The sequence below is a fragment of the Zalophus californianus genome, chromosome 3 (genome assembly GCF_009762305.2).
Source record: "Zalophus californianus isolate mZalCal1 chromosome 3, mZalCal1.pri.v2, whole genome shotgun sequence".
NCBI lineage: Eukaryota > Metazoa > Chordata > Mammalia > Carnivora > Otariidae > Zalophus > Zalophus californianus.
The window spans coordinates 12995178-13009825 of NC_045597.1; the positions used below are offsets into that span (position 1 = coordinate 12995178).

General features: G+C 47.9%; 1 protein-coding gene across 11 annotated transcripts in view; it reads right to left on the minus strand.

Annotated features, from left to right (window-relative positions):
- Positions 1–14648, minus strand: part of FARP1 (FERM, ARH/RhoGEF and pleckstrin domain protein 1) — a 265189-nt gene that overhangs the window by 208379 nt on the left and 42162 nt on the right. For 10 of the 11 annotated variants that reach the window (XR_004819950.1, XR_004819947.1, XR_004819948.1 and 7 more), the window contains exon 2: positions 2424–2614. Coding sequence is in view for 5 of the 11 variants with exons in the window: in XM_035726576.1 (XP_035582469.1) it covers positions 2424–2594 (171 nt within the window). In the remaining 6 variants the exon portion in view is untranslated. Of the gene's footprint in view, positions 1–2423; positions 2615–3342; positions 3586–14648 lie in introns of all 11 variants that reach the window. The other variant, XM_035726575.1, reaches the window with a different exon arrangement.

Below are 14648 nucleotides of genomic sequence, written 5' to 3' on the forward strand. Positions count from 1 at the left end.
GGGTCCTCGTCTTAAAGAGCACAAGGTAGCAATTTAGAATCAGCTCTGTCAATAAAAATGCTGACGTCTGCCTTTCTACAGGCAGTTACAGAAGACATCTGTTACCCACTGGTTGAGAAGGAACGTTCTGGCCAAACTAGAAAAAAACAATCAAAATAAAATATGAATGGATGGGATGTGTGAAAAAAGGACATTAAATTCTACTTGTAAGATGAACTCATTCTCGCATGCAGTCAGCAAACATTTTAATGAGCACCTACTACATGCCAGGCACCAAGCTAGGTGCTGGGAATGAGACACTAAGGCAAGGTCCCTGCCCGGTGAAGTGGCAAAGGCACCACTCATCATACTTGTATTAAGTGCTCAGTACGTGCCGAGTTGGCATAAATAGTGTTTGGAACAACTTTATTATCATAGGAGGTTGGGTTTACTTTTAGCCTCATTTTACAATGGAGAAAGCAGATACACAAAAAGAGGTACCTTGTCCAAGGGGATCAAGGAGTCAGTAAAAAAGGCTGGAATGTGAACCCAAGCAGTCCAGATCCATTATAAGTAAAGTCGTCTGAGGGAGGGAAGAAAGAGCCCTAACCACTGTCTCAAAAGTTAGCGTCTGGGTAAAACTGATAGGGTCCTTAAGGGTGTACAGGAGTTTATCCGGGAGGAAAGGAGAAAAGTTCCTTCCAGACAGAGGGGTTGTAAATGCAAAGCACAGACATCAGCAATTATCAAGTAAAATAATTTTAAAAGATGCAAACTTACTTCCATTCCTACTCCTTAGGGAGATCCTATACAGTTCCTAGGGGTTAGTGACATTCTTTGGTTTAGGGAAACTGAAGAAATGCAGTTGAATACAGTACAACCCTCCCTGTGGTTCATGCACCCAACAGCAATATTTGATCACTCCTCAGTCCAAACCACACACGGGAGTACCATTTAATACAATGTGTAGCTAGAGACTTGGGCTCAGAGGCCCTTAGCACGGTACCGACAGGAAACCCTGAAACTAAATACCTCACCAAACCAGTCTGGCAATGGAGGGAAGGCACTGGAAAGGGGGAGGGGGCACCTGCTCCAGAAGGCCTAATTCTAACAGGCTGGCAGGTGCAACTCATTTGTTAGTCTCAGCAGGTTAGCAACGCCTTTGTTCACCAGGAGAGACGTTCCCAAGTCCCTGAAAGACATGCATTCCACAACAAGAAAATAAATGTACAATAAAGCGGCAGTTTTAAGCATAGCTATTCTGAGGTTTATCTTTCCCTGAGACGCTTAATGGTAATTCACACTCTCGGAACAATATTAAGATGAATATGATTTAGTGAATCACGTTGCATAAGTGACTAAACGACGGGTTACAGATGTTTATGTCAACTCTTAAATCCCACAGTCCCTCTAGCCAACAGGAATAAAAGACGTATCGTCTCCACTTTAAAAACAGGTTATGTTCCCAAAGTTTTGTGTTTAGGTCGGCTGTTGAGAATTCAGGAGTTCTTTTCTTCCCTGCCAACAATGGCAGATGTGGCGTACAGTACCTGAGACAGACATAGAAAACTAAATCCAAAGCGTGCTACAAACAAGGTCTACGGACCCCAATCCATGTAAGGGACAAGGATTCCGGAGGAAAGTGCAGTCCAGGGGCGGGGCGGGGCAGTGGGGGGGTGGCGGGGCGGTGGGGGGGCGGGGCGGGGGGGGGTGGGGGGGGAGGCCGGAGGGGGAGGAGGAGGCTGGGGCTCGGAGGAAAAATAGAACCATGGGGGTGCAGGGGGTGAGAGCCAGGGTACGGGGCTCCCACAGATGAGAGAGGCCAAGGCTGCCGATTCCTCCCTCTCTGCCTAGCTCCCAGACACCCCCAACTCGTCGCCGGGTCCCTGGGATGGGGGATTCAAATTCTGGGGCTATTACACCGTGGACCTAGTTCAGGGTTCTTCTACACCCCCTACTTCCCACCCTCGAACACAGTCGCCCACGTCTCTCCTGACATGAAAACACGCACGCGGGTCTCTGACGGTTTTCTCAGGCTTTTTCTTGCCCGTGGCCCAGAGAAGCGGCACACGCACGTGCACGCACCACCATGAGAGAAATACCTGTAGCGAGCAAATGAGAGACACGTCCGCAAGACCGCAGCTGCATCCAGTTCAAATATACACATACCATACGTGCACATGCAGACACATACATATTCGAGTAGGAAAGTCTGTGTAACTCAAGTGATCAGCCCCCTGAGGCTACTATCTAGGCAGTGGACGCATGAATCAAAACATTGGACAGCTCAGAACCAGAATGGCTCAGAGGAGCCTGCTGGGGGTGGAGAGGGAGGTGTGGACCCTCCTCCTACCATTTCCCATCACCGAAGATGGGGATGAGAGGAACCTCCCCGTGCTGAAGGCTGCCCACACATTTGAGTTCAGAGATCTACCCCAACTTACTGGAACTTCAAACGCCTCCTGGGTGTCATCCAGCATCTGGATTTTGATGGACATGAGCTTCCCAGAAGGTGTTGGGGGCGGCTTCTGTCCATGTTCCAAGGTGCTGATCCCCGAATTCTCCGGGGCCCCCAGTCGCGATCCTGGACTTGGCCTCTGCTCTATTTCTCCCATGGTGAAAGCAGACTATATATCTGCAGAAAGCAGTGAGAAAGAAAAATACATCAGAAGAGGCGACTCATTTCAAGCACCTAAGGGACGTCTGTGCTCTCTGAGCCTTCCCTGAATCCGAGGATCCACAGCCCAGTGGGCTCTCGGTCCCCCGCACAGGACTCACGTGTGGGGAGGCTTTGGGGCCTTCACGAAAAAGCAGGTCATCTTCAACCAACCAACATCATGCAAACAGTTGTGCATATTTTAACATTTTCTTTCCTAGTTTTACCGTCAGCTCTTATTCATACTATAAATTCAGTTGTGTTCAACCGTTTATTCAGTGTGTACAGTGAGCTGGGCACAACTTTTTGAGTCTGGATGGAAGAAGATAAACAATGCCTAAGCCATACCATTAGCATCCATTAATTAGCTTCTATGGACACGCTAACATACCAAGTAATGTGGGTATTATAAAGATAAAAAGATAAGCACACATCGTGGCTCTCGAGTTCATAATTTGTTGAGGAAGGCAAACACGTACTCCCACAAACACAGGCAACATAAGGTAGGGTCTTTCCTCCCCATTTCTTCTGCTCGTTTCTATCACAATTACCTCCTAATGCATTCCTCTCCTGCCAACCAACCCCCCCCATTGTTCCCCCTTTCCCAAGAATCCATTATACATATAGTATCAACAACGTTATTTCCCTGAAAACAAAATCTACAAATAGCCCCCTCTTCTCCCTCCACGCCACGCCCCTCCCCCTACCTTCTGTCCTGATCCAGGTCTCTGTGCATGGCTCTCACTGGCTGAATGCTTTGCACTCCTTCTCCACCTGGAAACTTCTACCCTGGCTTCTGAACTCCGTTCCAGGATCACATCCCCGACACCTGGGCAAGACTCAGGCGCCCCCCTCTGTGCCCACAACCCTGATCTTGCGTCAACATGGTGGTCCGGCCGATGTGCATCTGCCCGATTACATCCCCCAGGACCCCATGACCTCATGATGACCTATAAAGCAGGAATCAAATCTTGGGTATCTTTGGATCTCAGCACCTAGCTAGACACAGTGCAGGGCACAGAGATTTCAATAACGTCTGCTTGACGGCAGGCCCTATCTGGATATGAAGGGTCACAGAGCACCATGGCGGGGGGGGGGGGGGCTTCCATCACGGAGAAGGTAGGAACGGTCCTCAATCGTTTCTCTAATGTCAGGTAACATTTGCGAGGAGACAAACACACAGGAGAAGGCACGGAGAAGGGGAAGGGCTCCCACAAAGCTATGGAACCGAAACAGGATGGCACGCAGAAAGAGTAGTAGGGATTAATGGGAAAAATGGGCTTGGAAAACAGGCTGGAACCAAACAATGGAGGACCTCAGGCCCCTGGCTGAGAAGTCTGGTCCTTCCCTGCAGGCAGCTGCTGGGTGACAATGAGGACACACGAAAAGCAGAATCTTAGGAAAATCCATCCGAGGAGGACCTACCCTACAGGCTGGAGAAAGACGGATGGCGTGGGCTGTGGCGGATCCAGTGACAGAGCTATTGTGACAATCTGTGCCTAAGGGGTTAACATGGCCAATAGGGATAGAAAGGAAAACATGAGGCCGTAAAACCCACTGTCATGGAAAAATAATTAACCCAACACTGTTAACAGTAAGCTACCAAGGCGGAGGATGTAAAAGCATAGCAATGACCAGTAAGTTTTATATCCAGGCAGAAGGGAGAGCATGGGAGGGAAGGTGTGAGTTTGGTGACCTCCAGGGGCCTGAGGGGAAGCTGGAGCTGGATCTGGGCTGAGGGTTCAGAGACCCTCCTGCTGTACAGGCAAAAGCCATAATGAAAGCAAATGGTTGGGGGGCGGGGGGGGGGGAAGAAAGCAAAAAGAACCACTGTGCCCGGTCAAGAGGGTGGTCGTAGGCTGAATACTGTTCCGCCACAAAAAAATTTAAGGATTTGAGAGCGAGCACAAGTTGGGGGTGGGGGAGGAGATGGAGACAGAGACTCCCCACTGAGCAGGGAGCCCCATGCAGGGCTCAATCCCAGGACCCCGAGATCATGACCTGAGCTGAAGGCAGACGATTAACCAACCGAGCCACCCGGGCGCCCCTCCACCCCCCCCCAAATTTTTATACTGAAGTCCTCACCCCCAGTATCTCAGAGTGTAACTGTATTTGGAGAAAGGGTCTTAAAAGAGGTGATTAGGTTAAAATAAGGCCATTAAGATGAGCCGTAATCCAGTGTGACTAGTGTCCTTACGAGGAGAGAGCTGGACCCACAGACAGCAGGGACGCCGGAGCTGAGGAGCGGCCTCGTGAGGAAACTAGGAGAGGGCTGCCGTCTGCCAGTCCAGGAGAGAGCCCTCAGGAGAAACCAGCCCTGCCGACACCGTGGTCTGGACTTCCAGCCTCCAGAACTGTGAGGAAACACACTTCTGTTGCTGCATCCCCGCCCCCAACCTGTGGTGTTTTGTTCACGGCCACCCTAGCAAAGTCATACCGGGGTCCTTGCGGAAGACGAGAAAGAGGCACAGAAAGAACCCAGGGCCCTGAATGACTGAGAAAGCCACAGAAAGGGCACCAAGGGGTCACCTGTGGCATGAGGTACGGAGCTAAGTGCCGTGTCTTATACGTTTGAAATCACGTCACCCTTCAGCAACTCTGTTCAGGAAAAACCATCCAGTTCGTAAATCCCATTTGGTAGGTTCTTCTCACCCAACTCCTGGCTTGTCCTTCTCCTCAAGAGTTGGGCTCCCAGAAGTTTCTGTCAAAATTCCCTATGGCAGCCCCTCCCCGGTGCCTCTCAGCACTCTCGCTGTGATGCCAAAGGCTGGCCCACAAGCCAGCAGATCGGAAACTATGGAGTCGCCTCAACAACCTGGTTGTTGACTCAAACCACCCTAGCCTGAAAAGATGCATCCTTTGACTGGACACATTAAGGGTCTGATGACCACCTCAGAAACACCACTTTCTACGTATTTCTCCACAAACTCCACCAAAGCCCTTTAGAGAGTATTATTTATTCCTATACAATCCTTCAGGGTTGGGTTCTGTGGCAAGGCAATGGACCAGCCTTTCTGGGAACTGCTCCCCCTTTTTTGAATGCCCACCTAAGACTTCACAGATCGGTCTGGAAGGAGCTTTCTAATTTCCGCCCCCAATAAGCTTTAAGAACCTAAGTCTAATCTGTTTGTTGTGTGATCTGTGCTCTGCTTTAATTCACTGTTCGTCTTGAGATCTGTGACTGGACCAAGCTCATCTATGATGCCAAGCACAGGGCCTTACAGCAAGTGGAAACGGGTCATCTGCTTGCTCAGTGAATCAGATGTATGTGGGTGTATACATCTGATTAGTTATGAGATCAGTTGTGTTTAAGACAATCTTCACAAACTAGGCAAAACTATTTCCCTGTAGGTTTTGTTTGGTGTCTCATGATTAAAAATAAACACAAGCTCCAGAGAAAACTGACATCAGCTCAGTTTGCTCAGTTTGCCATCCCCAACCCCAGCCAACTCTCTGCACTATTTTCCTACTTTAGTCTTGATCCCTCCCTGCCTCTCAAAGCATCCCGCCTTCCTCTTCTCCCTGACCTCCCCCCTTCAGTCCCCCATGCTGCACACACACACACCAGCCCCCGCCTGCTGCCGCCGCCCCCTCCTCCTGCTGAGTCAGGGAGATGCTGCTCAGATGCCCAGCCAGGGAGGAAGGGGCCTTAGTCCCCCACGTCAACCCCACCTCAAAGGTGTTAGGGTCCCTCCCTACAAAAGCACTTTCTCCTTGTCCTGCCTGAGCAAAGGGCAAGGCCCCTCATCTCCTAAACTAAACCCTCTCTCCCCCTCAGGTCCAAGATCTCCACATGAATATGTATTGTCCTTTTTAGCCCCTTGGCACAGAAGAATTAAAGTGAGCTAGTTATTAAGAGATATTTACTGCCTTAAATTCCTTTTTCTTCAGTCTCCAAATGACCTCACGCCTGTATTATTTCTACCTCTGGTTACTGACATTTCAACAATGTAGTCCTGCTTTGTTTTCCTAGTTGCATGCAGACTATTGCTGTACATGGAAAGTACTGCTCAATTCAAATATAAATCCAGCCAAGAGGTTTGAGCGGAGCATCTGAGGAACACTGGCAAGTCATAAATGGGTGACCACGTTGATGCTTGCTATCAGAATCGGTGGGTCCAGTAACACAACACAGCCTTCTAGGTGAACAGGTCTAACAACTCCTGAAAAGCCTCCTGTTTATATAGATCCATCCAGGCTCTATTTGGACTTTACCTCCATAACTACCTCTGACTTCTGAATTCCTTAAGGAATGGTCAAAGCAAAGCGAATGAACACTTCTTTCCTTGTGATACATTATTACTAACATGATCATTCTAGACCGAAAAGCAAAAAGCTGTGTGTGAAATGACTTTACTCTTTGGCTATATGAAACAGGAACTACAACAAGAAGTAAAAATTTTAACTGGCAGAGAAAACATGAAAAAGCTAGAGTTGGCCTGTCGTTGTATCCTGGCTTCAAGACTTCCTCTTGGAATGTACCCAAATGCAATAAGGACACACACACACACACACACACACACACACACACACACACACACACAGATACCAACTCCATCCCTGAACACATCTGCAACTCCAAACCACAAACCGGGGGAAAGAGCTGCCAAACTGCCGCCAAGGTCAGACAGAGAAGGAAAATGCTTAGAGAGGCTGCCCATGCCTCCCCGAACACGCAGGATATCCCAAGCCACGGAGCAAGAACTTTCTGGAAACCAGGGGAACAGACTACAGGTTAGTACGGAGAGCTTCCCTGGCCCACGGTGTGGGGGGAGAGCCCACTGGAGACGGGGTTGACGGAGAAACGGCAGAGGTAAGACATCAGCAGGACGCAGTCCATGGCCAAGGCCAGCTGAAAAAAAAACAGAGGGCACTGGGAATGCTACCAGCCCAGCAAGCAGAGAAAAACAGAGGATGAAAGGATTATACACACACCCCCTCAGGTCACAAGAGTTCCTATGAGCATGGGACAGTCTCCTGGCTCTCAGGAAGCTCCTACAAATAGCTAGTTCATAGAGCACTCGCCAAATAACAAAGGACCTTTACAAAGATGCTAGAAGAAAAAAAAAAAAATGAGGACAAAAGAAGAATCAGAATTTCTCCCAAACATACCGTCCCAACTTAAATGATTAAATAATGGACTCAATAAACAAAAACAGGAGAGGATTTACAAGAGGGGCACCTGGGTGGCTCAGTCATTAAGCGTCTGCCTTTGGCTCAGGTCACGGTACCAGGGTCCTGGGATAGAGCCCCATGTCACCTCGGGCTCCGTGCTCTGCGGGGAGTCTGCTTCTCCCTCTCCCTCTGCCCTTCCCCCCCCATTCTCTCTTTCAAATCTTAAAAAAAAAAAAAAAAAAAAGGATTACAAGAGTCCAGGGAAGCTATGGGAAAACAGAAGAAAATAAAGCATGAGGGCAGACCTCAGGGGAAAACCAGAAGGATGAATAAAAACATCACTACTCTAAAATATATGTTCGTGTTGCCCCCCAAAATTCACGTGTTGAAACCAAATCCCCAAAGCGATGGTATGTTAGGGGGTACTCTGGGAGGGGGTTATTGATGAGGGTGGGGCTCTCATGAGTGGGACTGGTACCCTTATGAAGGGACCCCAGAGCCCTAGCTCAGCCCCTCTGCCATGTGAGGACCCAGCTTGGAAGCCAGCAGCTTAGGAAGCAGGTGCCTTCCTGATGGACTCCCAGCCTCCAAAACTGTGAGAAAGTTCTGTCGTTCATAAGCCATCCATTCTATGGCACTGTTATAGCAGCCCAAACAGACTAAGACAATCACCAAAACGGAAGTGGCTAAAAGAAAATATGCTCAGGTGAAAATAGGAGGGTCTTGAGGGGAAAGATTGAGAAAAGGGAGCAAAAAGATTTAAAACAGAGTGAAAAGTGAAAGCCATGGAAGCAAGCAGGAGCTCCAACTCACCCACAACCAGTATCCCTAAAGAATAAAAAATGGAACAAGGAAAAAAAAAAAAGTTTTAAGGTAGAATTCAGGAAAACATTCCAGAAGTAAAATTCCCCATTGTGAATGAACATATATTCCAGAAACGACTAACACAAGATGATCAACACCAGACATTTCCTGCATCATCACCGACCTTCAAAAACAAAGCAGGAATCATTCGGGCACCTAGGCACAAAGTTCAAACAAAATACCTGGGGACGAAAATTCAGACTCACCCATGGCAACATTTAATGCTTAAACTGTCAAAACAGTCCTCAAAGAAATAAAAGAGGAATCAAAACGTTAAACCCAAATTTTCATTCAAATAGAAGAGCCAAACATTTTAAACAGTCAAGAACTCAGAATACTGTCACCCAAGCCCATGCAGAAGAAACTCCTAGAAGGAAGGATAAACCTCAGCAAAACAAGGGGTGAATGGGGTAAAACACTGGGAAAGGATTACTGGTAAACTCTAAATCCATTTATACTGTACGAGGACGACAGTGATAGAATACTGTAAACTCCTCACAATGCAGACCTAACAAACTGGCAGAGGAAGAGCCCAGATGTTGAGAGGCACCACAAACTGCAAATTAACCATTAGCCCAGCTTTTACAACGGATACTAGAAAATCTAAATCTCCAAAGACATATACACATGGCTAATAATTAATAAGCACCTGGAAGGATGTCCAACATCGTCAGTCATTCGGAAATGCAAATGACATCCACAATGAGACAGTTTTTCACACCCACTGTGACGGACGGTAACAAGTGTTATTTAGAGTGTGGAAACAGCTAGAACTCGCCTACACTGCTGGTGGGAACAGAAAAAAGGTGCTGACACTTGGGAGAACATTTTGGTAGTTTCTTTAAAATTTAACCATAACTTTAGCCCATGACCCAGCAGTCCTAGGCGTCTCCCCCAAGGGACATGAAAATATACGTCCACACAAAGGAGCCAACGGGTGGAAAGGGGACAAATGCCCATCAGGTGGTGGTATATCCAAACAGGGGACTACTATTCACCAACAAAAATAAAGGAAAGGCTGACACCTGCTACAATATGGATGAACCGCAGAAACTTTGCTAAGTCAAAGAAGCCAGATGCAAGAGACTACACAGCAAATGACCTGACTTGCAGGAATTATCCAGAAAAGGCAAATCTAGAGAGACAGAAAGTGATTTCCTGGGGCTCAGGAGACGGGCTGGGCTGACAGCAAAGTTCGGAGGGATGGAGATTTTTGGGGGGTGCTGGAAATGTTCTGAAACTAAGTTGTGGCGGTAGTCCCACAACTCTGTAAATGCACTAAAACCTCTGAATCGTACGCTTAAAACACATCAAAGTTATGCTATATAAATTATACCTCAATAAACAGGCTAAAAAAGTGTGTATGCACAACGTGTAGTGATGACCACCAGGTGATTTACAGAATTGAATCACTCCACTACACACCTAAAGCTAACAGGACCTTGTATGTTAACTGGAATTAAATTTTCTCTGAGAGCACACACGTGCATCGGGGCTGGGGTGCCACAGGGCAGAAGGAGAGACAGAATCCCAAGCAGGCTCCACACTGAGCACAGAGCCTGACGCAGGGCTCGATCTCAGGCGCCCGAGACCGTGACCTGAGCCGAAACCAAAGTCAGGCACTTAACCGACTGCACCACCCAGGCGTCCCTAAAACAAAAACTTAAAAAAAAAAATAAGGTGTGTGCACCCACACAACTATCCTTATGAACACACAGAACCTCTCTGGAAGGACAAAGAAGTGACTAGTAGGAGAGCCGTAAAGGACAGGGTATCACCCATTCAGAAATACACGATTTTGAAAAAAAAATTCCCTCTACTAGGAGGACACAACCCTCACTCCCGACTCCATTTAGAGCATGAAACCTAAGGAGAAGAAATCGCAGCAAAGAAGGGTGACAATTCTCAATCGCAACAGGAGGACCAAGAATTTGCAAAGGAGCTTTCCTTCCAGTTTTAAGGAGAAGCCACTTAAATCAATATCACACTATGTCAACTAACTAGAATTTAAATAAAAACTTTGGAAAAAAACACACATCACTTCTCTTTAAATACACACATTTAAAATAAACATTCACAGAGACAGACGTACATAAATGCCACCGAAGAATTCCGAGTTAAGAAAAACTCACAGGAAATTGTTACTCACGGAAGCCCAAGACGGAGATTTTAGGAAGCTACAGGGCTGGGTTCTAGAGCCCCCAAAGTACTTCCGAGCGCCCCACGTTGAGAGGGAAAGAGCGCACATTTGCCATTTTGTGGGGACCAAAAGCAGCTCCACTCAGAAGGGCAAAGGGCAAAGGGTGTGTGTAACCCCAGCCCTGGCGGGTAACAAAGCCCCACCCTGTGCTCTGTCCCAGGGGCCACAGGCCCCGAGGGAGGGAGCTACCCCCAGCCCCCCCTCCCCCCACGCCCCCAGAAAGGCTGGCGGCCAGTAGTTCCTCACGAGCACAACCGGCCAAGTTTGGCTTTTCACAGGCACTTAGACAAGGGGTTTTGAGAAAGTTCCAACACAGCCATCTACGCGGATAGATTGGCTTCCTTCAAAAAAGTCTGGGAGCAAAAGAAACAACTGCCGATCAGCAGATCAGCTGTTTAACATCAACCAGAGACTTCAAACAGGCGAGAGACTGTTTGGCCTGTTTGATCATTTAGAAGGGGACCGGACGTTAACCGTCTGGGAGCAGGGGTGCCCCGATTCACCAGCCCAAGGCAGGGAGAAGACAAGACCCCGTCAACTTCATAAAGACGATCTTCACCGTCTGTTCTCGCCAACCCTAGTAAAAAGCAGTAAGTAAATTCCACAGGCTAGCTTAAATACCCCTAACAAATCTCCGGAAAGGCCTTCCAGAAAAACTCTGAGCAGAAGTGTCCTCAAGTTCACAGACGTTATTTCAAAAAGTCTGGCTTTAACCGTATCCCTTTTCTACTCAAAAACCTGAGTCTGATCGATAATACCGAGGTAAATATGAAAATTCCGAGCCAGGCACTCACCGATCTACCCCAATGTCTCTACCCGTGAATCAGTGGTTTTCTAACCCAGCTGGCCTCTGCTGTTCCACACGCCTGTGTTTTCTTCCTTCTCAAATATTGCCGCCTTTCCCTGGTTCCAAGGTCACCTCCTCCAGAAAGCCTTCCCTGATCTACTCTTTCAGGGGGGAAAAAAAATGCCTCACTTTATTGTCTCTCGGTTTTGCTTGTGTGTGCCTTGTATCTCACATGCTTTCCAGGCCTTTCTCCCCTTTTCCTGAATGTCCAACTAGATTACAAGTCCAGAGGGGCTGCCTTACCTGGAAATGTGACAGGCTCTTCCTGTCTCAATGCAAGAGACTGCTCTGACTCGGGGACTGAGAAAACTTTAGGCAGCGTACGTATCCCTTCTAGATGACACTTTCCCTACCTGGGAAACGCAGACATAGCCAGCCAGCCAGCCACTGCTGGCGGTTTTTTAAACCATGGTTGCAAATCGGCAGCAAAAGCATCACCTGGGAGCTTGTAAGGAATGCAAATCCTGTCCCAGCACAGGTCCACTGAATCAGAAAGGCTCAGGGTGCCTTCCAGGAGATTCTGATGTGAGTTCTGGCCTGAGAACTACTTCTCAGGGTCCCCGTGACGATCAGCTACAATAAGTAAATCCACCTGACTACAAATTGGGCAGTAACTTCACCAAGAAAACATCTGTCGACCACGTTTCACCCGTGCACCTGATGTAACGAGCACCTGATTTTTTATAGCTCTTGACAAGAAAAGGTGGCGTTTCTTCTCCAATCCCATGTTCACGTAGACTCCAACCTTGTTCTAAAAATGACTGGAGACAATGCAATACTTTCATCTGCATTTTCACTGGTTTGGTAGAATGTATTTCCTGTATTGAATAGATAGGCAAAAGAAAAGCATGTAGAACGGAAGCGGAAGCAGAGGTGTTGGGAAGAGAAGGCTCTTTTTACCCCAGTGGCGGGGGGGGGGGGGGGGACCAAGAAGCCAGGGATTGGGGGGATCCAATTAGTCACGTCAACGATGTCGATTTCTTGATGACTCTGAGGGTACAGAATTAAAGGACAGCTCCCCTCCATTCTGCCTCTAACACAAAAGGTGGGGTAAATAAAATGTCAGGAGAGACGTGGTCTTCTTGAAGACAAAAACCCCAGCCTGCAGCCTCCCTCAAGGCTCACACACACGTGCCTCTGTGTCAACAGAGGCTGCACCTCGTGGGCTGCCGCCAAGCTCGCTCTACTTAAAGCACATCAAGCTCATCCACTTAGTAAAGAAAGTCCTCTTTGTCTCCAGTTGACCCTGGTCAGCCTCTCCAAAGAGCTGTGGAAAACACCTAATCCTTGCCTAGCCCACAATGAGGTGCAGTATGTTGCTTATTCAGCGTCTCTGAAGATAACAGACCATTTAGACCACCATTCAGGTATCACAATCATTGGGATCATCACCAATAATGGGCATTTGTAAGGACCTATGATGTTTCAGCAACTACTCTCAGCACGATGTGGGACCCAAAGCCACAATATGGCACCATGTGGTTTGTCTTTATGGGATGTGTTATCTATCAGGCAACAGACAAAAGGTACACAGAAATAACGTCGAAGGCAACATGTTTACTTCTGACAATAGGTATTATGTAAATTTTTAAAGCTACAGAAAGGTGTGGATAAGACACACACTGTAGGCAGAGTGGCTCAGTCGGTTAAGCATCCGACTCATCTCAGCTCGGGTGTCGATCTCAGGGTTATGAGTTCGGGGCCGTGTTGGGCTCCACATTGGGTGTGGCACCTACTTTAAAAAAAAAAGTGTCTGCCATATGCCAGGAGCTGGGGCGACAGTGGGTACAGACTAACAGAGGCAAGAAAGTAGTGAAAAGAAAATGAGATGAGTAGGTGAGAGGCAGATTTCAGTCGGCCTGAAATAGGCCAAGTGTAGGAGGTTCATCTGTGGATCAGAATGAGGCACGGTGGTTTGTAAGACAAGGGGGAAACCATCCAGTTTTAAGAAAATATTTCACAGTGAGGTGGTGGCTGGATCAGGACACGGGTCAGGTAGCGTCTGTAATGTCTCATGCAAGAAAGCATGGTAGTGTCAGCGAGAAGAGAAAGTCAGGAGGCATATTTTGGGAATACTTGGACATGAAGAATCTTTACCACAACTGATGACAAATTAGATGTGGGGGAAGAAGATGGAATTATGGGCAAATCTAGAACTTAGCTACAAGTGCGAGACAGAGCAAGAAAAGGCCAAGAGGTCCCCTTTGTGGCTGACTGAGGGTGACTGCAGGGCCTGGAGGCAGGCTGTCCAGCAACATTCCAAAGGTCACTGTTTCCAACTCCTTAACACTCACCCTTCCTCAGCCCCCTGCTATCTCCTCTCAAATGCTTTCTCCGAAGTTCCAAAGGGCCCAGAGGTTCAGGAAAGGGAGGCTGAGGTGACGCTGTGACAAAGGGTGGCATCTCAGAGAGGCTCGGACACAGCACAAAAAGAAATAACCAAGATGGTAGCCTGGAGTGCATGCCAACAGGCATGGGAGGGAAGAGGAAGGAGACCTGGTGAAGGAATCCCACGTTCTCCAAGTTGGAAGGGCTTCTGAAGAGCATTTATGACAACCTTCTCCCTGACGGATGAATCCCGTATTTCTAAAAAGCGGAGTCTGAAAATCCATTCTAAAATCGCAGCAGGAAGCCAAGGAGGCAAGAAAGAGCATCAAGAGCCAGAGGCTGAACGACTACAATGCTGGATGTTGTCGGGGCAACAAGGAAAATGATTAAGAAAAGTTCATGCAGGGGCGCCTGGCTGGCTCAGTCCGGAGAGCCTGCGCGGCTCTTTATCTCGGGGTCGTGACTCGAGCCCCATGTTGGATGCAAAGATTACGTTTTAAAAAATTTTTTAAAAAGTAAAGTTCATTCATTAGATCTGGTATGACTGGTTAGTCACTGGTATGAAGAGAAAAAGTATCATTTGAGGAACGGAGGAAGAAGGCAGACTGATTCTTAGCAATTCAGACAGCAAATATATCAGCCTATACAAACCTTTTTAA